The 23,235-nt window shown below is 42.4% G+C and overlaps 2 protein-coding genes across 6 annotated transcripts in view; both read left to right on the top strand.

The window, feature by feature from the left end:
- CUNH7orf25 (chromosome unknown C7orf25 homolog) lies at nt 1–17,952 on the top strand. Of its 4 annotated transcripts, XR_005972214.1 has the most exons (5): nt 1–110; nt 15,801–15,888; nt 16,252–16,379; nt 17,070–17,191; nt 17,867–17,952. XR_005972214.1 is itself a non-coding variant. In XM_041630892.1 (2 exons), the coding sequence occupies exon 2, from the start codon at nt 4,102–4,104 to the stop codon at nt 5,365–5,367; it is 1,266 nt and encodes a 421-aa protein (XP_041486826.1). In that variant the 5' UTR covers nt 1–110; nt 3,843–4,101; the 3' UTR covers nt 5,368–5,724. The 4 variants fall into 4 exon arrangements, 3 of the variants coding, with proteins under 3 accessions (XP_041486826.1, XP_041486827.1, XP_041486828.1); XM_041630892.1 differs by lacking the exons at nt 15,801–15,888; nt 16,252–16,379; nt 17,070–17,191; nt 17,867–17,952 and adding an exon at nt 3,843–5,724; XM_041630893.1 differs by lacking the exons at nt 15,801–15,888; nt 16,252–16,379; nt 17,070–17,191; nt 17,867–17,952 and adding an exon at nt 3,653–5,724 and having other exon boundaries at nt 19–110.
- The window catches only part of LOC121432742 (60S ribosomal protein L37a-like), a 27,454-nt gene continuing 20,066 nt past the window's right edge, over nt 15,848–23,235 (top strand). Inside the window, exons 1-4 of one of the 2 annotated variants that reach the window (XM_041630895.1) lie at nt 15,848–15,888; nt 16,252–16,311; nt 17,070–17,191; nt 20,154–20,319. In XM_041630895.1, the coding sequence (XP_041486829.1) occupies nt 20,244–20,319 (76 nt within the window). In that variant the 5' untranslated portion in view covers nt 15,848–15,888; nt 16,252–16,311; nt 17,070–17,191; nt 20,154–20,243. Of the gene's footprint in view, nt 15,889–16,251; nt 16,312–17,069; nt 17,192–17,827; nt 17,949–20,153; nt 20,320–23,235 lie in introns of those variants that run through there. The other variant, XM_041630896.1, reaches the window with a different exon arrangement.

Here is a 23,235-nt window from a genome sequence, read left to right as displayed (position 1 = left end):
CGGGCGGAGAGTGTCTGAGCAGAGCAAAGTGAGGGCTGGCTGCTGAGCTGTCTTTGCACACTGCCTCTGTGTGCCCTCGCCATGTGCGCGCGGGGCCTGTGGCGCTGCTGGTGAGGATCCGGAGACTGAGGGAGTGAGTGGGGAAGAGAGGGAGGTGGGAAGAGAGGAGGGACTGGGCCGGGTGTCCCGGCAGGAAGGGTCAGTTCTGCGTCTTCCCTATTCTGGCCTTTAAGCCCCGGGCCAGCAGGAGCCTGTTTGTTTGATCGGGACCTGTTGGGCCAGGCTCAGCTGTGCAGGTGAACGGACCCAGATGGGAACCATAACCCCCTAGAAGCACCTCACCCCTGGCCCTTCCACCTCGCTATAGTCCAACAGGCAGCCTGGCCACCCTGGCGTGCTCTTTTGAGTCCCTCTTACAGCGCTTCCTTCAGAATGGGAACAGGAGCAAGTTGGTTGTCTCCTTTGTTCTTTTTAAAACACGCAGCTGACGTCACATGCAGAAATCACGCAGTCTCGATTCCTTCGCATCTGTACTCTGTGGAAATCAAGAGACAACTTCTTAAAAGACATCCATCCAGGCGTGGTGGTGCACACTTTTAATCCCAGTTCTTGGGAAGCAGAGGCAGGCAGGTCTCTGAGTTCAAGGCCAGCGTGGGCCCAGGAAAGCCAGGGCTATATAGAGAAACACTGTCTCAAGGAAAACCCTACCAAGGAAACAAGGAAGGCGTAAAAGGTGAGACACCCTAGTACCAGTTTAGGAGAGACTTTTGCTTAGGACAAATTGTGCCATTTTAAACGATTATTTTTACATTTTAAAATATCAATTTCATATCATGTGTTTTGCCATATTCACTCTGACTCTCCCAACTATTCCCAGGTCTACCCCACCTTCCCTACCCATCCACCGCCACCCCTCCTTCACATAGTCTTGAACGTGTGATCTTCCCTTGGAGAGTGGCTTCCATACTGGGGCTATACTCTTAGAGAAAATGCTCTTTCCCTCTCCCAGCAGCTAAAACTTCCAGTAGTTGCCTGGCTAGTGAAGGGATTCTGGGCCTAACTCCGCTTTCCGTGCTTGGTATTTGGTCTAGCTCCTGCTTGTACAAGTGCATGCTATCACAGCCAGTGTGAGTTCATAGACACAGCTGCCCTGCTGTGTCCAGAGGAGGGTCCTTGTAGCCATCCACTGCTTCTGAGTCAAGGAGGGAGGGGTTACCTGTGTTCCCTTCAGGGCTCAGAGTGATGCAGCCTTATATGATGCAGCCTTATATTCCCTGCACCTTGACCGGTTGTGTCTTTTTTGAAAGGTCTTTAGTGTTATTTACACACACACCCTACACTCCCCTCTCACTCCAGCTTAGCCATTCCCGATCCATTTTAACATTTAACCCTTCACACCAGTGTATCCATCTCTTCTTCCTTAAAAGCCCCTCCCCACGGCCCCTTAGTAATGTCCTGATTTCTATGGCTATGTTTTCAGTTCTCTATATATTCTAGACACTAACCCTCTGTCAGGTGTACAGGTGATAGTTTTTTCCCATTTTATAGGCTGCCTCATTACTCAAGTAATGGCATCTTTTGCTGAATAGAAACTTTTTAGTTTTAGGTTTCATTTATTAATTGTTGTTTTTAATGTCTGTGCCATAAAGGTCCTCTTAGAAAGTCCTATCCTATGCCATTGAGTTCTAGTATGTTTTATACTTTCTCCTCTCTCAGAGTTAGGATATCAGAGTTGTTTTTTTTTTTTTTTTTTTTTTTTCGAGGCAGGGTTTCTTTGTAGCTTTGGAGCCTATCTTGGAACTCACTGTACCAGGCTGGCCTCGAATTTAGAGAGATCCATTTATCTGCCTCCCAAGTGCTGGGACTAAAGGCGTGTGCCACCACCACCCAGCTAGGATATCAGATGTTAGGGTGGGGTCCTTGACCCATTTGGAGTTGAGTTTTGTGTAAGGTGAGAGATAAGGATCAAGTTTCATTCTTCTACTTTTTAGCTATCTAGTTTGACCAACACCATTTGTTAAAGATGCTTTGTTTTCTCCATTGTGTATTGTCAATATCTTTGTCAAAAATCAAGTGGCTTTAGGAGTGTTCACATATAAACCCTCAATTTATTTTTCATTGATCAATGTGTTTGCTTTTTATGCTAGTGCTATGCTGTTGTTGCTATAACTCTGTAGTATAGGTTGAAATCTGAGGTGATAGCTCTAGCCATTCTTTTGTTGTTTGGGATTGTTTTTGCTATTCTGTGTTTTTTTTTTTGTTCCATGTGAAATTTAAGATTGTTTTTTCAAATTCTGTAAGTAATTGCTTTGGAAATTTGATGGGGAGTGTGTTGAATATAGTATGAATTTGCTTTTGGTAGGATGGTCATTTTCACAGTATTAATCCTCCCAACCAATGAGTGGTCTTCCCAGTTTCTTCAATACATTTCTTCAGTGTTGGAAACTTTTTTGTTTTGATTAATTTATATTTTCTTCCACACACTATATTGTTATTATAGTCTTTTACCTCTCAGATCTACCTTTCCGCCCCTCCCACCTGACTTCATGTTCTGTCAAAATAACAAAGACAAAGCACACGAAAAACACGGACTCCATATTGTGTTGGCCAGCTCTTCTTGAGCATGAGATTTGCCCTGGAGTTCGGATGATATTATACAGTGTCATTCCACTGAAGGAAACTCGTATTTCCTCTCCCAGTGGTTATGAATTACAGATAGTTTCTTGGTAAGGGGTGAAACTTTGTGCCCACTTCCCCTCCCCTATGCTGGGATATTTTCTCTGACTTGATTTTATGGAGGTCTTGTGCATGCGGTCTGTCTCTGTAGAGGTAGAGGATTCTCACAGCTGGTCTTCAGGAGCCTGTGCAAGGTGCTCAGTACTTTTCCTCAGGCAGTGAGTGCTGCTGGAATTGGTAGTGTGAGTCTTGGATTGCTGCCTAGTATGAGGTCCAGAAGGCAGGCATTCAGTATCCTTAGGTGAGTTTCAGGGGAAAGTGAAGTTGCTGGTTTGGGGGTAAAGCCCCTCCCTATAGAGAGGGAGTCATCAGGTTGTAGGGATGGTTGGAGTTGGAGGCATGAGTCTGGTGTCTGCCTAGAGAAGGGACCAGGTGTGTACATCAGAGATATACAGAGCTGGCTGGGATGGGCAGAATTGAGCTAGTGGGCGAATCTAGGCTACCCAGCTAGGGACTGGGATAAGTTCTTTCAGTGGAAATGGATGGATGTGGTTCGTGGCAGGAGTTGCTGCCTCCCTACCTGAAAGGAATATAGAGAAAGGTGCTGGAAGGCAAGCAGGACACTTGCTCCTTAGAGGTTGCAGGAATGGGTGGAATTGTTGGTGTGGATCCTTGGAGAGTGGGGATGGTTATAGTTGAAGGCACAGTCTGATGTCCCTCTGGAAAAGAGACCAGATGTCGGCAGTAGGGAGCGGACTTGGCTGGATTGGGGAGAGTCTAGGTTCCTGGGGGCAAGGGCTTTTGGCAGGGAGGGTGGTAGGGGTTCTTTAACTGAAAGTGCATAAGGGAAGCTATTTTCACCTTTTAATCTTGGTGTTTGGAACCTTTACATTTTTTAGTAGCTGAATAGTAAGACTAGTTATTTTTTTTTATATTTATTTATTATGTATACAATATTCTGTCTGTATGTCTGCAGGCCAGAAGAGGGCACTAGACCTCATTACAGATGGTTGTGAGCCACCATGTGGTTGCCAGGAATTGAACTCAGGACCTTTGGAAGAGCAGGCAATGCTCTTAACCACTGAGCCATCTCTCCAGCCCCAAGACTAGTTATTGATAGAGATATAAAACACATTGCCAAACTCCTGCTTTTTATCCTAACATAGGACTTGGCTGTGGATCTCATAGTTCAAAGAAATGAAGGTCTGAACAAGTCTCAGAACCCAACTCGCTTCAGGAAGAGTTCAGGCTTACAGCTTTTTCTTCAGCTGTCAAAGGAAGGAGCCTCTCTCAAAAGCCAAGCTTCATATTCTCAATCTTCATAAACTTTGTTGCTAGGTTGGACTTTTCAATCATGCTTGTGGTGGAAGAACACTGAGATTTTCCCTGTTTGTTGTCTTCGATGAAAGGAACAATGCTGTCAGCATGTCTTCACACTCCATGCTCTCTGAAAGAATTGCCATAGCCAAGGAACTGATCAAGAGAGCAGAATCCCTTTCTAGATCAAGAAAAGGTGGCATAGAAGGGGGCGCAAAGCTGTGTAGCAAACTGAAGGCCGAGCTGAAATTCTTACAGAAAATAGAGGCTGGGAAGGTAGCTATTAAAGAATCCCACTTACAGAGCACAAACCTAACACACTTGAAAGCCATCGTGGAATCGGCAGAAAACCTGGAAGAAGTTGTCAGCGTTCTCCGTGTGTTCGGCTACACAGACACCTTGGGAGAGAAGCAGACTCTTGTGGTGGATGTCGTAGCGAATGGCGGTCACACGTGGGTTAAAGCTATTGGCCGGAAGGCCGAAGCGCTGCATAACATCTGGCTGGGCAGGGGCCAGTATGGCGACAAAAGCATCATTGAGCAGGCCGAAGACTTCCTGCAGGCCAGCCGCCAGCAGCCGGTGCAGTATAGCAACCCTCACATCGTGTTTGCATTTTACAATAGTGTCTCTAGTCCCATGGCAGAGAAGCTGAGAGATATGGGCATCTCTGTCAGAGGGGACATCGTGGCAGTCAACTCTCTGCTAAGCCACCCTGAAGAGCAGCAGCTGAGCGAGAGCGAGCCCGGCGATGAGGACGAAGAACTTCTGCAGGTGACGAGAGTGGACCGAGACAACGTCCTGGCGCACGTTGCATTTCCCACGGAGATCAAGGTGGACGTGTGCAGAAGAGTCAACCTGGACATCACTACTTTAATCACGTATGTATCTGCCATGAGCTATGGAGGCTGCCACTTCGTCTTCAAAGAGAAAGTACTCACAGAGCAAGCCGAGCAGGAGAGGAAGGAGCAGGTCTTGCCTCAGCTGGAAGCGTTTATGAAGGACAAGGAGCTGTTTGCCTGTGAATCTGCTGTCAAGGATTTTCAGTCTATTCTAGACACCTTAGGGGGCCCAGGAGAGAGAGAGAGGGCCGCTATGCTAATAAAGCGAGTCACCGTGGTCCCAGACCAGCCTTCTGAGCGCGCCTTGAGACTGGTGGCAAGCTCAAAAATTAACAGCCGCTCATTAACGATTTTTGGGACAGGAGACACCCTGAAAGCCATCACGATGACTGCCAATAGCGGCTTTGTCAGAGCTGCCAACAACCAGGGTGTCAAGTTCAGCGTCTTCATCCATCAGCCCAGAGCGCTTACTGAGAGCAAAGAGGCCTTTGCTGTGCCCGTACCGAAAGACTTCCGCAGTGACAGTGCACGCTAGTGGTTCCTTTACATGTTGTCGTGGAAATACATTATTTATACCAAAGGCTGGCCTTCCCGTCTATATGGAGAGAACAAAATTTATAGTAAAAATAATATTTAGAACTCACATGTTTAAGTAGAAGTTTCTTGTGTTTTGTCTGTTTAAGGTCTATGAATTAGAAAAAAACTCAAGAGACAATCTTACTTATCTCTGCGTTCCATCACAAGCTCCATTATAGCAGGGAAGAACAGACATGCGGCTGCCTAAGGCTTTTAGCGATCTTGTGATGCTTTTGTTTGCCTCAGCCTCCACTACAGGTGATTGCATTTCTTGGAATATTCTTGAATTCATTAAAAAATCTGGAGAAAACTCCGAGGCCTGCTTTTCATTGTATTTATTTATCAATTACGTCGATTGGAAGTGGGAGGTAATAGTTATTGCAGATCCTAAAGTCACTGCTTGTTAGTAGTGAAAAGAAAATGCTAAAAAAAAATTAAAACTAATACTATTACAAATTTTAGAAATTAGAAGTTGGGTGGGTAGAGAGTATGGGGTGGTAGGTGGGGTGGTGGGAGAAGAAAAAAACTTTAAAAATTAAACTAAAACAAATTCTTATAGGTAATAGAGAATACTTTTAAAATATTTAATTTTTAAAACAATTGCTTTGTGTCAGACACAGTCTGGTGGGCGTGTCTCTAGTTTATAACTCATGGGCATGAAAGTGAACTTTGATCCATTAAATCCCATCTATTTATGATGTACCGCTTGTCTTAGCTAGGATTACTATTGCAGCAAGTTGGAGAGGAAAGGAGGGTTTATTTGGCTTACACATCCTGAGTCCCGTTGATTGAGGAAGCCAACGCAGGAACTCAGGGATCCTGGAGGCAGGAATTGATGTAGAGGCCATGGTTGCTCAGTCTTCTTTCTTATAGAACCCAGAACCACCAGCTCGGGTGGCACCGGGACCACCAGCTCAGGCGGCCCTACACGCGATGGGCTAGGTCCTCTCTGATTATCACTAAGAAAATGCTCCACAGGCTTGCCTACAGCCCAATAGTATGGAGGCATTTTCTCAGTTGAGGCTCCCTCCTCTCAGATGGCTTCAGGTGGTATCAAGTTGACCTGAAACTCGCCAGCATACTACTGTGAAGAGGGAAGGGAGGCAACTGTCTTCCTAAACTAGAACACTGAAGGGGAAGTATTAATTTGGGCAACTTGAAAAATGTATTTTTTAAAACTCAGTTTACTTTTAAGTCCAAACAACCCTATGTTGCAAGTATTTTGAATTATAAAAACTACCTTATTCTTTTAGCTGATAGGTAGCACGTGATCATTGCATCACCTCCCTCCTGAAACGGTGAGGGGAAAAAACAAAGAAATGGTGGCAAGGGTAGTGAGTGGTAGCTGCCTTTAGTTAAAAATAAGTTTTGTGACTACAGTGTGCTCAATATTTTATCATTTACAATCAAACAGGTTAACAGAGTAGGCCTATACTTTTCCTAAAAACTGCGAATCTGAGGGTAGCATTGTCCTTAGCACCTGTAGGCATCAGTGCTGGCATTTGATCTGGCAGCCTCACTGCTGGTCTGTTCCAGCTGTGCTGACTCACAAGAGAGGAACTCGATTTCAAACAACCACGTCGAGATGAGGTTTCGTTCTCAGGATCTAGGAACACTGATATGAATACAGAATTAAATTTAGAGTGGCGCTTCTCTGGGAAAAGACATCACTAAACATATTTCCCTCAGGAAGAGCTGAAAATTAAGTCTCAAGTTTAATGCGGGGATGTGTTGCATAGTTTTAGAAATAAAATTTACAATTTTGTGTACCTCTTTAAGGCATTGTGGGTTTTGACCCCATTGGGGGTTGAACGACTTTTTTACAGAATTCACATAAGACCATCAGAAAACACAGGTATTAGCCGGGCGGTGGTGGCGCACGCCTTTAATCCCAGCACTCGGGAGGCAGAAGCAGGCAGATCTCTGTGAGTTCGAGGCCAGCCTGGTCTACAAGAGCTAGTTCCAGGACAGAAACCAAAAAAGCTATGGAGAAACCCTGTCTCGAAAATCCAAAAAAAAAAAAAAAACAAAAAAAAAAGAAAACACAGGTATTTATAGGTATTTACATTACTATTCATAAAGGTAGCAAAATTACAGTTACAAAGTAGCAATGAAAATAATTTTATGGTTAGGGTTCACCACAACATGAACTATATTAAAGGGTCTCAGTGTTAGGAAGGTTAAAAACCATTGATTAAAGATGGTTAAAATACTTAGCACTAGTGAGTACCAATAATTTGGAATAATTTGGTATAAAACAGCAGATAATTATGAGGAATGCTTAGGATGGAGGCAAAAGGTAAATATATCATGTGTTAATTTATGCCCGAAATACTATGAGTGTAGTAAGGGAGTAATTCTTGATCTGGGGCCAGAAGTCAAGAAGGAATGATGCTTGATTATTTCAGGGGTGAAGCTTTATAAGTATGTAAATCAAAAATGTCTGATCAAAGAATGACTGTGCGGGCCTGGTAGAAAACCAGGCCAGAGAAGTGGAAGGTTATTTTTTAATTTATTCTTTTTATTATTATAGTATATATTAGCATATTATATTTATTATATATATTTGTTTTTTTCTGTTAAGATTTATTTTATTATGTATACAGTGTTCTGTCTGCATGTGTGCCTGCAGGCCAGAAGAGGGCCTCAGATCCCATTATAGATGGTTGTGAGCCACCATGTGGTTGCCAGGAATTGAACTCAGAACCTCTGGAGGAGCAGTTAATGCTCTTAACCTATGAGCCATCTCTCCAGCCAAAAATGGAAGTTTTATAAAAGGTAGGCAAGTTTGGCATATTAGATCTCTTTCAGGAAAACATATTTTAAGGAAGATATGACGGTTGGCTGAGACTGGAGTGAGAGTCAGGGACCACATAGACACGTGCTGTGTCTGAGGCAGCACTGATATGATGTTAACTTCATTTGGTGTTCGTTGAGGGCCTGCCATCTGCTGCTAGGCATAGAGGAAGGGCTGGAATATAAAGAAAAACTTGGTTTCCAGAAGGGCGATTGCTGTCTTTGCTGGTGATCAGGTCCTAAGAACCTGGAATCTCTGCCAGCTAGAAAGTGAAGAGCCACAGCATTCTGAAGACACTGCTTTCTGAAGGGGCCACATCTGTGACACACCCTTGTCTCTCTCCATCCAGAGATTACTGGGTTTTTTTTTTTTTTTTTTTTTTTTTGATTTTTTGAGACAGAGTTTCTCCTTAGCTTTTGGTTCCTATCCTGGAACTAGCTCTTGTAGACCAGGCTGGCCTCGAACTCACAGAGATCCGCCTGCCTCTGCCTTCCGAGTGCTGGGATTAAAGGTGTGCGCCACCACCGCCCGGCTACGGTTTTAACAATATAATAAGTGCAAGAATTAGATGTGGTCCTTTAGTGAGGCCCTTGGTCCTAGAATGAGCAAACTGCTCTCTCTGGAACGGTTCTCTACATCTTACCCCATACACCAAAGGCCTACTCAGGTTGACAAACAAGATCAATTCACAGTGTAAAAATGATGACAATTACAACAGGAATGCTCAGATCCCAGCTAAAAACTGTCAACTCAGGAAGAAATCAAAGCAAATGTCTTCATAATGTCTGAAGCATTGTGAAGATTGAAGATAAAAGAAACAAAAACAACCTACAGTTGTACCAGGAAAAGTGGTAGTGTTTCGGGGGTCCTTCTGGGATGAGCACCCTGACACCGACGATAGTGGAAGAGAGGAGGTGTCAGGGTGGACGGAAGCCAGGACAGCTCCTGAAAGGCTTGGGGTGCCAGGTCCAGCTGCGTTCTCATTTTATGTTTGCAGTGGCTCTCAACCTTCCTAATGCTGCGACTCTTTAATAAAGTTCGTGTTATGGTGACACCCCCCCCCAGCATAAAGTTATTTTTGTTGCTAGTTTATAATGTTGCTAATGTTATGAATTTTAATGCAAATATCTGATATGCAGGATATCTGATGTTCAACCATTTTTGAAATAATTGTTTAACCTTCAAAGGGGTCGCGACCCACAGGTTGAGAAGTGCTGTTCTAAAGCTACAGGGCAGGGTGGCAATCAGCAGTTGTAAAGGGCAAAGGCCCCTTGTTTCAGCTGGTCCTCCAGGTCATTCTGTTCCAGGTAGCACTGAAGTCAGACTTGGCAAATGGGCAGTACAAGTAGTGCTTGAAGTAAATTGCTAAATAAATAAACCAGTATTGGACTTTTCTACCTTATTCTACTTCAGTAGGCAAGAGAAAAAATATGTTGAAAAAATTCCTTATTCTGGAAAGATAGCTTTAAAATCTGGTTTTGGAAAAGTAAAGCAATGTAATTTTAAGTAGTAAGAAATAAACTTCTTTGAGGCTGGGGGGCGGGGTGGTGGACCAGCTGGTAAACGTGCTAGTTGTGCAGGCTGCTGATCTGGGTTTGATCTGAGAACCTACATTAGCCAGATGCTGCAGTACACACCTGGAATCCTGACCCCCTACAGAAGGACGAAAGGCGACAGGAAAATAACATGGAAACTCACAGGCCAATGAGACTGGAGTAAGGTGCAGTGGCACAAGCAGCAAGACGTACCTTGACCATGACCTTGACCCCGACCTTGACCCCACAGGGTGGGAGGTGGGAACTCATTCCTAGGAGTTTCCCTATGACCTCTACCCTTGCACAATGGCATGTTTCTGTACACACACACACACACACACACACACACACACACACACTAGAAAGAAAGAAAGGTAACTCCTACAGTAAATCAAGATGAATCAATTTCAAATGAGGTATGAGTAAAGAAAATTTCTGTTCGAGTCAGCTTCATCAGGTAAGTTAGTTTTAAATATCAAGAGGCTCTTGGTTTATGATCCACCCCTTAAATAGAACTGCAATATCTCACGTGGAAAGAAGGCTTGGCTTAGCTTCTACTTTAGTGAGCTGGTTGTCTGAGCATCCCTGAATTGTGAATGCTTTCAAATTTAATTTCTCGGATGTGAACATAGGTCTTATGTTCAAATCTGAGAACATAGTATAAAACAGAAAATGTAACACACTATCTTTTTGAGAATACACATCTCAGATTAAAAATAACAGAAGCAAAACAAAGCAAAAAACTTCATCTATGGGAGTCTTGTTCCTGGGAGAAAGAGGGCAGACTACCCACCGTTAACAGTTGGCTAATCCTACCAAGCAGGAATTAGCCTTTAGCTTGCTTTAGAATAAGAGTAGTCTTGTGGATACCTAAGGCCCCCTGCAGGGAGCAGAGGAAGTTCTCAGTGAATGTGTATTGATTGCCATGGACACGGTCATACCAGAACCCTGGCTTTGGTTCTCCCCACTCACCATAAGCCCTGCCCCCTAATTGCTCTAAACCGCGCCTTGCTCCAGGACTTCTGCCTGCCTGTTCAGCTCCGTGTAATAGACACACCGAGCTTCCGAGGTGCCACAGTTTCACCATCAGAGAGCCCAGTCCTCTCAAACCCAGCTTTTCTGGGCGTCTCTGTGTTGTCTTCATTCCCTCAACACCCCAGTCAGGTCGCAGTCCCTGGGGCTGTGCAAGGATGTGGTGTTCTTGAAACCAGAGCCATAGAAAGCCTGTGGCCTCTCTGAGGGGATCCTGCATCCTTTGTCCAGTGACAGCGTGGAAACTGGGTTGTAGCGTTTCGGATGCTAGAAAAAGAAACCCAAGAGAGACCCAAGTTCCAGCGGTGTTCTCCAGAGACCCAATCCTAACAGCCCGTAGGAGTTTCCTAGCGAAGGAAAACTTGTGTGAAAATTGGACTCAGGCAATCAGCATCAGTTATGTGTCAGAAACATGAATAGTTTGAGAATGCTTGTTCCCCAAACCTCACCGATTCCAGTAAGATTATGCTTTTGATTGGCTGAATTCCAATGAGAAGCATAGGACACTTGGTACCACTAGTTAGAGAGGTAGTTTATGCAGTGTGTGTGGTATGCATGATTGTGTGTGTGTGTGTGTGTGTGTGTGAGCTGGCACAAGATTAAATATGTGCATAGGATGTAGTGGCATTTCATTTGTATTTTAATAAATAAAGCTTGCCTGGAGATCAGAGAGTAAAACAGCCCCACTAGTCAGCCTTACACATGAGGCAGTAGTAGCATACACCTTTAATCCCAGTAGCCACATTAGTTTGTTGCCATAGAAACTGGGCTGTGCATGCCTTTAATCCCAGAACTAGAAAGGATTATAAAATGGAAGGAGACAATTCTCAGGCTCAGTTTTATTCTGAGATTTCTGAAGGCAGAATCGCCATTTTTGGACTGAGTTTGAGGTAAGAGCTGGCTGATTTGCTTTTCTGACCTTCAGGTTGAATCCTAATTTCTCTCTCTGATTTTTTTATTAATTGCGCATCAATTCTTGTAAACGGAGACTGCGCTTTTGTTTTCTGAATGCCCAGACCCGAATAATCCCAACACTGTTTGGCCAATGGCTCAGGCATATGTCTAGCTAGTTCTTGAATCTTAAATTAACCCATTTCTACTAATCTATATATTGTTACAAGGTTGTGGGTTACTGGTAAGGTTCTGCTGTCCTTAGGCAACTACATGGCATCTGCCTGACTCTGCCTTCTTTCCTCCTCACCTTGCTATATTCTGCCCTGCCGTAGGCCAGCAGCTTCTTTATTAACCAATGGTAATAAAACGTATTCACAGCATACAGAGGGGAATCCCACCTCAATAGAATTTATAATTATGTTTATATATAAAATATATACAATAGCAAAATTTTAAAATGGGTTTGGAGTTTTGAAGTAGTCCCCATCAAATTTGAAAAAAAAAAAAGAAATATTCAAAGTGGTTACAACACTATTTAGCAAACACTGCATACGGTTGAGTGGGAACCTGCAGGTCACATTACAGCTAGTGCGTTTCCAGACTCTAAACTCCAGAATGAGGCAGGCGTTGTATAGGGCATGCAATGGGAAGAACGTTTCCTAAGGAGATGTGGAAGATGCTGCCCTAGGAAAGCTGGGAAAAGGACAGAGACGAGCCTAGCAAAGCTCAGCGTTCCTTCAGATTTGCTGTCCAACTATTTTCTCCGGTGCGCGAAGAAGGGGAGGAGGGCTCGGAATGAGTTGCAGTGGAGGAAAATCTCCCATGTCCTCCTTTGAATAAAAAGTCATTGTGTGGACAGCATTTCCTTGTTTGGACAAAAAACAAAAAAAACCCAATGAGAAAAAAAGAAGGCAAAGAAATTGTCACGGGAAAGGTCACTTATTAGGATTTCTGAAATGGGAGGCTCTGAATAAATCGTTAAGAAGCAGGGCACTGGCTTCCCATCACTCTGACAAAATATTTGGGAACAGTCTGAGAGGAGGGAAGATATTTTGGCTCATCGTTTCTGAAGCTTCAGTGGGTGGTTACTAACAGCATTGCTTCAGGCCTTTGGTAGAGCATTATGGCTGCCAGGGTGTGTGCCAGATGAAGCGGCTTGCTTAGGGCAGCTAAAGGTGCAAAGGTGGGGGCATATGCTAAGGAGTGGTATAGCTGGGTCATGTGGTTTATTTTCACCTCTTTGAAAATTCTCTACACTGATTTTCATAATGGCTGCCCCAGTTCCCATCCCAGCAAAAGCGAACGAGGGCTCTCTTTTCCTCCACATCATCGCCAGCATTTATTCCTGGTGGCTTTGTTGATCTTTGCCATTCTGACTGGGGTGAGATCAAATCTCAAAGTTGTTTTGAGTTGCATTTCTCTAACTACAATGATGAACATTCTTAAAATTATTTCTAAGCCATTTCTTTTCTTCATTTGAGGACTCTATGTGCATGTTCCAGGTCCGTTTTTTGAGTGGGTCATCAGTTTTATTCATTCCTTGTCTTTTGAACTCTTCATATACCCTTGATATAATTCTCTGTCAGGTGTTCAGTAGGCCAAGATTTTAACCCATTCTCTGGGCTTCCTCTTCACTCTGTTGGTTGTTTCTTTAGCAGCGCAGAAGCTTTTTAGTTTTATCAAGTACTACTTGTTGATCATTGGCCTTAATTTTTAGGCAAACGGAGTCCTATTCAGAAAGTGCTTTCCCACAACTGTATCATGTTGGGTACCGCCTGTAGTTTCTTCTAGCAGTTTCATTGTTTTAGATTCTAGGTGTAAGTGTTTGGTCAGTTGGTGTTTGTTTTGTGAAGGTTCACAGATACAGGTTTAATCTCACTCCTCTGTGTGTGGATAGACATCCAGTTTTCCTACACCAGTTGTCGATGATGCTTTCTTCTCTCCAGCATATGTTTCTGGCATCTTTTCAAATGTTAATGGCTGAAGTTATATGTGTATTCATTTTTGGGTCTTCAGGTTTGTTCTACTGATCTACTGTTTCATTGTTCCAATGCTCTATTGTTTTTATGACTATGTCTAAACACAGTCTTATTTATAGTTTCTATTGCGGTGATAAACACCATAACCAAAGAGCAACAACAAAAAACCCAACAACTTGGAGAGGAGAACGTGTTTTGATTTGTACTTCCCTACAGACCAGGCCTCTGGCTTCAGATGACATTAGTTCTCTGTTGCTGAGTTGGCAGGAGTGGAGGGCTGTGGGTTGTTTTTCTACTTTGATAAAAGATCTTTCTGCCAGGGAAGGCTTTTGTTTGTTTGTTTGTTTTTCTTGGGGGAGGGGCTTCAAGACAGGGTCTCTCTGTGGAACAGTCCCAGCTGTCCTGGAACTAGTTCTTGTAGACCAGGCTGGCCTTGAACTCACAGAAATCCACCTGCCTCTGTCTTAGGAGTGCTGGGATTAAAGGCATGTGCCACCACCACCCAGCATGCCAAGGAAGTTTTTAAGGTCTGGGAACAATGTTGAAAAAGTTCTATTAGACAGCAAAAAGAAATTGAAAGCATCCCTTTGATGGGCTGTCAGCCAAACAAAGGGAGTTAGTTATCAGGTAATTTCCAAACGGGGTCCCATGGGCTGGAGTTGTAGATCAGTGGCGGAGTGCTTGCCTAGCAAGCCAGAAGCCCTGAGTGCAGTCCCCAGGGCTGCCAAACCCGAAACAAAATAAAAACGTAGTGAACTCAAGAAGCATGTCTTTGATGATTAGGAGGCATCAAATAATAAATCAAGTAATAAAGAATAGTTAGTGGCCAAAAGAATGTAGGTAATAATGTCTTTTATTCTTTTGCTAGAACATGTCCACGAATCTGTAATTCAAAAATTTTGCAGCCTGATATATTTTGGAAATCAGATCATTATGGATTTAGGAAAAAGATAGAATGTATTATACACTCCTAAAAGTATCTGGGGACCATGGTCATAGATCAGCAACGAAACATGTATTTGTAATAACTGCGGTGAGTTAAAGAGTAGGAATAATTGGTCAGTCTGGTTCAGTTCTTCATGCTTATGACTGGTTTTATGTATTCCGAGTGCTTTGTGGTTCTGAGAATTTCAGATAAAGGACTGAGGGGAAGTATAATTTTTTGTTATTATTAATTATTAGAGACAGTGTCTTACTGTGTAGCTCTGACTGGCCTTGAGCTGGCTATGCAGACCAAACTGACTTCCTGAGATCTTCCTGCTGAGTGCTGGGATTAAAGATGTGTCAGTACAGCCGACCGGATTGATGTGATGCTTTAATTTGGACACATTTCTTAGGGTCAGCTGCAATTGTTATTTGAAAACTATGTTCACAGAAAAGCCCCCCAATGCGTAATTCTAGTTTTTCTCCTTCTCACCTTACAACACGAACTGTCAAAGTGTGTTTGTGTTGCACGGGTTGAAGGAAGCTACCAGGAGAAAGCAGGGAAACTGCAGGGAGATACTGCTCTGCACACACCGGCAGGAGCAGAAGTCACGAGACGGTGCAGGGCTCTCTAGGCCTCTCTCTCGCATCAGAACCCCAAGAACACTGAGGCTGCAGAGACCACTGGCTTCCCACCCAGGACCACGAGGAAACTCCTGAAGCCAGAGGGACCTGAGCACTTCACACGTCAGTTCAGCGTTATCCTCCAGCAGTACCCTCTTCTTAGTTTGTATTCTTTAATGTCCATTTTGCTTTTTTTAATGATGATTTTGCTTTTGTTTATATATTGCTCAGTTACACTTTAGGGGGGTTTTGTTTTTGTTTTTGTACTATACTTTTCAGCCACATCTCTTTTTATTTATTTATTTATTTGTTTATTTTGCTTTTCGAGACAGGGTTTCTCTGTGGTTTTGGAGCCTGTCCTGGAACTAGCTCTGTAGACCAGGCTAGCCTCGAACTCACAGAGATCCGCCTGCCTCTGCCTCCCAGTGCTGGGATTAAAGGCGTGCGCCACCACCGCCAGGCTTAGCCACATCTCTTTTAACCCCTTCTTGTCCATACATCTTTTTCTTGTCCTTTTCGTTGCCACTTTTGCTATGTAATTAAAATCTCCACAGCTTTAGCAATCTCTAAAATTTGTGGAGTAACCCTCTCCTAATTCTCCTCCTAGCTACTCTATAGCCTTGACATCAGAATCCTGTTGCGTTCCTGGAGTTTTTCAGATGTTAAGTCATTGGGTAATTACAGCAGCAGCCCAGGTGAGTCCTCCCTTCTTCTCTAAGGAGGTCTTCCCCTTCGTGGAAGTGGGTGTGTTTCCTGATTCTGCTTCCTGCCATGTTGTCCCTTCCTCTGAAGCTCAAACACTGAGATTTGCTGGTTTTTTTTATCAAACTCTTTTGTTTAATTATAAGTAGTTAATTAAAAGTGTTTCTCTCTGTTCTCCTAACCCTACTCACATCCCTCCTTTAACACTGCCACCCACTGTAATGGTGGTTGTGTGTCATTGAGCCTGTGTCTATCCTATAAACTCTACTATCTGCAAAAAATGTAATGTATAAAAACCAATCGCTTTGGAAACACTGTTATTGAAAATTATTGGGCTGTTTTTTATTCTTTTTCAGAAACGATGTCTTGGAAACTGATCTTTTATTACCATTGAGGACGGAGATCTTAATAAATCTGTAAGAGTGTGAGATTGAGCAATGGTCTTGAAAAACCAGCAGATGTAGCTGCCCTTTGGCATAAAGAGGTCAGGAAGCACACTAATCACTTTCACATATTGAGAAGCCGTGGCTTTGCCTTAACCCTGACTGACCACATGGGGGCGCTCTAAGCCTTTTCTGTATAGCTTAGTTGCCTGTCCTAGCACACACTCAGCATCTGTGCCTGTCATTGCCTCGTTTTCCGACCAATGGCCCTGTTCTGACAGCATCATCAAACCCGGTGGTCTGAGATAGACCTTGTCACCAAAATCTCTGTCAATTTAGAGCAGATAGCATTACAAGGTTATCTTGTGAGAACTGTTTGTAACTGGTTATCTCTGGAGCTAAAGAAAGAATCGAATTTACAAAAATTAAAAAAAAACACATAAGTATCATTTGTTCTATTTTGCAACATCAGTTAATATAATTTCTTAATTTCTTTATTAGGGCAATCTGTTGTTCTAGGCCCCCCTCTTGCCCAAGGTCTAAGGCTTTGTACTTTATGTGTATGGGTGTTTTGTCTGCATGCATGCCTGTGTATTGCATTGGTGCCTATTGTCCCCCCTGGGAGTAGTCTGAAAATGATACCAGATCCATGGTAACTGGAGATGGTTCTGAGCCACCACGTGGGTGCTGGGGATGGAACCTGAGTCCCCTGAAAGAACAGCCTCTCCTCTGAACCACTGAGCCATCTCTTCAGTCTTGAGGGGACTTTGAGCATTTTGAATTTTTTTCAGTTGGTGAGAATGTCAAATGCGTACAGAGAAATACTACAGTGAATCTGCTTATCCGTGTCCACCATCAACAATATGACTCGAGTATATGATATCTTCAGCAATGTCTTTGTCAAGTCTGGACGGTAACTAACTACATTGCCAGTGTTCTGTAGGGTTTGGGGCAGGGGTTCTTTCTTTTTCTTTCTCTCTTCCTTCCTTCCCTCCTTCCCTCCTTCCCTCCTTCCCTCCCTCCCTCCCTCCCTCCCTCCCTCCCTCTCTCCCTCCTTTCCTCCCTTCCTCCCTTTCTTTTTTTGTCTTTTGTTTTTTGTTTTTTTGAGACAGGGTTTCTCTGTGTAGTTTTGAAGCCTGTCCTAAAACTCACTCTGTAGACCAAGCTGTCCTCGAACTCACAGAGATCCACCTGCCTCTGCCTCCCGAGTGCTGGGTTTAAAGACATGCACCACCACTGCCTGGTGGGGATGTGGTTCTAAGCAACCCCAGTGACCAACAACTCCAAAATCATTAACCCATTCCCAGTACTGAGCTTTTTATTTGGTAATGTGAGACATTAGTATATTGCTATCTCATTATAGAGTAACCATGGAAACTTCTACAGTGGGCTTTCAGAAGGCCTCTACTGTTAGTTTTCCCGTCCACTTGCCCGCCTCTGCTGTCTTCCGATTCCCCATGCCATCTAATCCTTCCTGATCGTTTCTTCCTATGTAACACTGTCTCCTATTTCCCTTGACATGAAAGGCCATCTCCTCCAACTATGATCCCTTATTTTGTACCTAACCTCGAGCATTCTAAATACCCAGAGACCACAGTGAAAACTTAAAAGCTAACATCGACAAACGAGAAAAGAATCTGCTGTTTCTGACGTCTACTTACCTCAATCAGGTTGATTGTTTTTAATTCTGTCCATTTACCTGCACGTTCCATGCTTTTATCTTCTTAACAGCTGGATACTATTGCGTTATTTAAATGTCCCGCATTTTCATTGCTAACTCATCAGTTAATGGAAATCTAGCCTGCTTTTACTTCCTAGCTACTGTGACGACCGAGCAGTGAGTACGAAAGAGAAAGTGTAGGTGGATGTGTGGTAGCTCTCCCGTCAGCTCTGTAGAAACTTCCACACTGGTCGTGATGGTGCCCATTCCAGTTAGTACTTTGAGTTACTTTTCTGTTGCTTTGGCAAAACACCACGACCCAGGCAACTTACTAAAGAAAGCTTTGAATTGGCCTTATGGTTTCAGAGGGTTGGAGTCTCTGATGGCAGAGCAAAGGCACAGTGGCAGGGACAGCTGACACCCCACATCTCAGGAGACAGGGAGGAGCACACAGGGAATAGTATGAGTCTTCTGAAATCTCAAAACCCTTGTCCAGTGGTGTACTTCTAATGAGGCCGCACCCTCCCGAGCTGTGCCACTACCTTGGGGACCCCAGTACTCAAACCTGAGCACATGGACCCCATTCTCGTGGAAGCCACTGCACGCCACTCTACTACATCCTAACCAGCGTGCTGTCATTTTTATTTATTTATTTATTTTTTATTTTGGCCATTTTGATTGAGGCGAGATGAAATCTCAAAGTGGGTTTAATTTGTATTTCCCAGATAGCAAAGGGTCTTGAACATCTAAGAAGCATTTCTTAGTGTTTCATCCTTCGACAACTCTCGATGTAGTTCCATACCCTATTTTTCAATTTGTATATTTGTTCTCTTTATGTTTAAGGATTTTGTGAGTTCTTTGCATAGTCTATATACCAGCTCTCGGTCAGACTGTTCCCTTAGGTATATTATTTGTTGTATAGGAACTTTTTAATTTTACATGACTTGTGCTAGTTCCTGTTCAGCAAGCCCTTTCCTTACTTATAAGTTCAAGTGTAATCCATACTTTATCTTTAATCGGATTTAGCAGGCATTAGGTCTTATGCTGAGGTTTTTGATCCATTTAGAATTGTTTTTAGGATGATGGATATGAAGCCAGTTTCATTCTTCTACATAGACATATCCAGCCGGACCAGCACCGTTTGTTAGAAAGTCTGTATTTTCTTAAATGTGTATTGCTGACCTCTTTGTAAAACAATCATCTGCGAGTGGTGCTTGGCCTTGTGTCTGAATCTTCAGTTCTATTTTATTCTTCAATGAATCTTTCTTTGTGGTGTTTTGTTACTTTATTTCTGTGTTATAATTTGAAATCAGAAATGAGGCTATCTCCAGCAGTTATTACTCATGATTATTTTAGCTATCCTGCTGATTTTGTGTTGGAATATGAAATCTAAGATTATTTTTTCAGTTTCTCTGAAGAATTGTGTTGGAATTTTGACGGGGATTGCATTGAATGTTTAGTTGGCTTTTGGTTGGATGGATGTTTTTACAATATGATTCATGTTCAGGAACTGATGTAGATGGATCCCTTGGGGTTAGACTTCCCATGATCTGTTGATCTCTGCATTCTGACCAGTTGTGGTTTTCTTTGATGGCATCCATTTACTGTAAAGAGAGGCTTCTTTGATGAGGGGTTGTTACTTCCACTATCTGTGGGTATAAGGATTATAGAGAGAGTAGGCAGAGTCAAGGAGACAGTATGTATCTGATGAAAGAGACAGACACTGGAAACTTACCAGTAGGCCACAGTCTTGAGATAGTACACAGATTAATAGAAATGGGTTTACTTAATATGTAAGAGCTACGTAGGAATAAGCCTAAGCAATTGGTCAAACAGTGTGGTAATTAATATAGTTTTGTATGATTATTCGGGTCTGGGTGGCTGGGAAACGAACGAGCAGTCTCCATTTACAAGGATAATATAAATTTAGAATGTACTAAGCAATTGTGCTAGTCTAGCAAAGTGACAGTAGTAAATTCTTTACTAAGGATTGTGATCAAACTAGTCCCAGGAAGGTGGTTAGGTTTCCAGTACCAGGAATGTCTTTTCCTTCTGCTGAGTGGGCCTTACGTCCAATTAGATGCCTGTTGGCTGCCACCATCAGGCGAGTGCAACTTTTCGCACCTTTATGTATACTTTGCCATGCTGGTAATTGTTGTGGTTTGTGGATGTTGCAGTGGGGTGGGATTGTTTAATTCTTTCTCTCCTTTGGCAGCTTGCATAGTAATTCTTGGAACAGAAGATAGATCACAGGAAAAAGGCTTTCATGTCAGCTCCAGCTCATATCATCTGAGTCCTACGTCCTATGTGTAAAGTGTCTTCAATGAAAAGCAGCCATCACTCAACTCCTGAGAGGCAACTATGGGCTACATCAGAGTTAGGTACAAAGAACTTTCTTTTGCATGCTTGGTCAGGACAATTCAAATGACTGAAAACAATACAGATTATTGATGTAGCCCAGATACAGAGGGGATAGAGCAAAGTCAGGGAGATGCCAGCAGCCACCAGGAAAACAAGATGTAAGGTAACAAGCCCCAAGCTTCATGGTAAAATAAAGATTAATAGAAATGGGTTAATTTCAGTTGTAAGAGCTAGTTAATAAAAAACCTGAGCTAATGGGTCAAACAGCTTTTAATTAATATTAAGTTTCAGAGTGGTTATTTGGAAACTCGTGGGTGGGCAAGAAACCTCCAGTTACAAAAAAATAAACAAACAAATGATCAATAAGACAAAAAAAATATATGCCCAAATAAAGCAACATGAAATAAAACGTCCACAAAAACATCACTGAGTTTGTTTTGTGTTCGTCAGCTACCCTGGGCATGAGGCCTGCCATGGAATATGGTTGGTAAATCTAGTGGGACTCTATTAAAGAAAATTGATCTTCCATTTTCCAGTAGGCACAAATTATAGATAGCCTCCTTGTTAGGGTAAGACTCCTTGTTCACTTTTCCCTCGCTGTATTGGGACCCCATCTGGCTTGAACCTCTGCCTGTCTGTGTCTGCGGTCACAGTCTCTGTCAGCTCATGTGTGTATCATCAGTCCTTTTGTGTTGGAAGATGCTGTTTCCCTGGTGTCATCCACAACATCTGGCTATTACAATTTTTCTGTCTCTTCTTCTATGCATGTACGTGAACTTTTAGAGGCTAGGTCTATGAAGACTTTCCATTAAGATTCTTTGAGTGCTCCAAAGTCTCTCACTCTCTGCTCACGGTATACTTGTGAATCTGTTTGCTAATTTCCATCTACTGCAAGAAGAAGCTTTTCCAACGTGGGCTGAACAAGGCACTGATCCATGGACACAACAATATGTCATTAGAAGCTATTTCATTGCTATGTTCCTTTATCAGAATATAGTAGTAGGTTTTACTGCTGACCCTTGGAACCTACCTAGTCTCATATTCTTGGTCAGTGATTTTATTATTGTCAGGTATGGGTTCAATCTCATGGAGTGGGGCTTAAATCCAATGAAAACATGGTTGGTTACTTCAATAACATTTGTGCCACTATTGCACCAGCATATCTGGCAGGCAGGTCAGTGTTGCAGGTTGCAGAGTTTGTAGCTGGATGATATTGATGCTCATTTCTCTTTTTCTATCATGTGGAGAGTATTTTACAGTATGATGAATGCTAGTCAGTAAGAATGAAGCTTCACAGTTAGGCACCAACATTTATTTCTCTATGTTTGCTGAAATAAGTAAAATTGTATCTTCAGCAATAGGACCTTACCATTAGGCTGTGGAAAGTAGCAAAAAGCCTTGGCAATAGCTTGTGATGTTTCGTTTGGGGGGCAGTCAATAAGGCCCCTTTTATTGAACAACTCAATAAGATGTAACCAATTTCTGGAACTGGAGGTTATTAGTTAGTGGCATAAAATGTCTAGTTGGGGAATTTCCTCCTCCATTAGATGGTATCTCCATTTAGATTTCTTTCATGTATGTATATATTTTAGAAAGATTCTATGGCAGTAGGTTTCCATATGGTTTTTCAGATGTTCTTTAGTGTTATTTGTCCCTCTCCATATTTCCTCCTTTACCATTATCTCCCACTACCTTAGGGTGAAAGGATGAAAAAAGGTATTCCAGGCAAATGGAATTAAGAAACAAACAAATATAGTTATTCTAATATCTGACAAAATAGACTTCAAATGAAAGCTAATCAGAAGAGATTAAAAATGACTCTATATTCATTAAAGAAAAAAACAACAGGATATTATAATCCTAAATATATATGCATCTAAGCTAAGAGCATCTGATTTCATAAAAGAAACACTATTAGACTTAAAACTATAGACAATGTGTGATTTGAATACCCCACTAGAAAAACTAAACGCATATAGAAAAAAACTGAACTCAAAAATGTTGACCGAGGTTTCTGTCCTGCCTGGTCCTAAAGCCTTTTAGCCCCAAAGAAACACACAGAGGTCTACATTAACTATAAACTGACTGGCCTATTAGATCAGGCTTCTTATAGCTCTTATAACTTATATTAGCCCATAATTCTTGTCTTTGTTAGTCACATGGCTGGATACCTTTTTCATCAGTGAGGCTTTCTTATCTTGCTTGTTCTGTGTCTGGGTGACAACTGCAGACTGCGCTTTCCTCTCCCAGAATTCTCCTGTTCTCATTGCCCTGCCTCTACTTCCTGCCTGGTTGCTCTGCCTATACTTCCTGGCCAATCAGTGTTTATTTAAAATACAAGTGACAGGGTACAGATCATTGTCCCACAGCACAAATCTCTGGAGTTAAATGGCAGCATAAACCATATGTGCCTAAGAGATATCTACAGAACATCACACTCTTCCATGAAAGAATTTTCACAAAATGCCTTGATTTGGACACAAAACAAGCCTCTAAAATGCAAATAACTTAAAATCACATCCTATATTCTGTGCACTGTAGGTTAAAGCTAGATATCAACAGTAACTACAAGAATGACAGAAAGCTTGCAAACTTATAGGAGCTAAACAGCATACCATTGAATCAAAATTGGGTGAGGGAAAGAATCAAGAAAGAAATTTAAAATAGAGCATAGTAAAATATATAACACAATGAAGGCAGTCATTGGAAGGAAGTTCGTAGCCCCATGTATCCATATCAAAAACACAAGATATGAATCAATCACTTAAAAATGCATTGGAAGGTCTCAGAAAAGAGTAACCAATGACAGAAAAGTACAGAGGAATAGGTAATTAGAATTGGATTAGTATTGAAATGAAAAAAGTAGAAAGGAAATATAATACAAAGAATCAATGAAACCAGTAGCCAACACTTTGAAAAAAATTAAAATAATTGAC

The sequence above is a fragment of the Microtus oregoni genome, unplaced genomic scaffold (genome assembly GCF_018167655.1).
Source record: "Microtus oregoni isolate MIOR12 unplaced genomic scaffold, Mior012 000035F_ref0000213, whole genome shotgun sequence".
Classification (NCBI taxonomy): Eukaryota; Metazoa; Chordata; class Mammalia; order Rodentia; family Cricetidae; genus Microtus; species Microtus oregoni.
The sequence above is the reverse complement of the archived record's forward strand: the minus strand, read 5'-3'. Positions and strand labels throughout refer to the sequence as shown.

Bases quoted from the DNA above. Each gene is read 5' to 3' on its own strand.
- CUNH7orf25 (XM_041630892.1), top strand. From the start codon at position 4,102: ATGTCTTCACACTCCATGCTCTCTGAAAGAATTGCCATAGCCAAGGAA.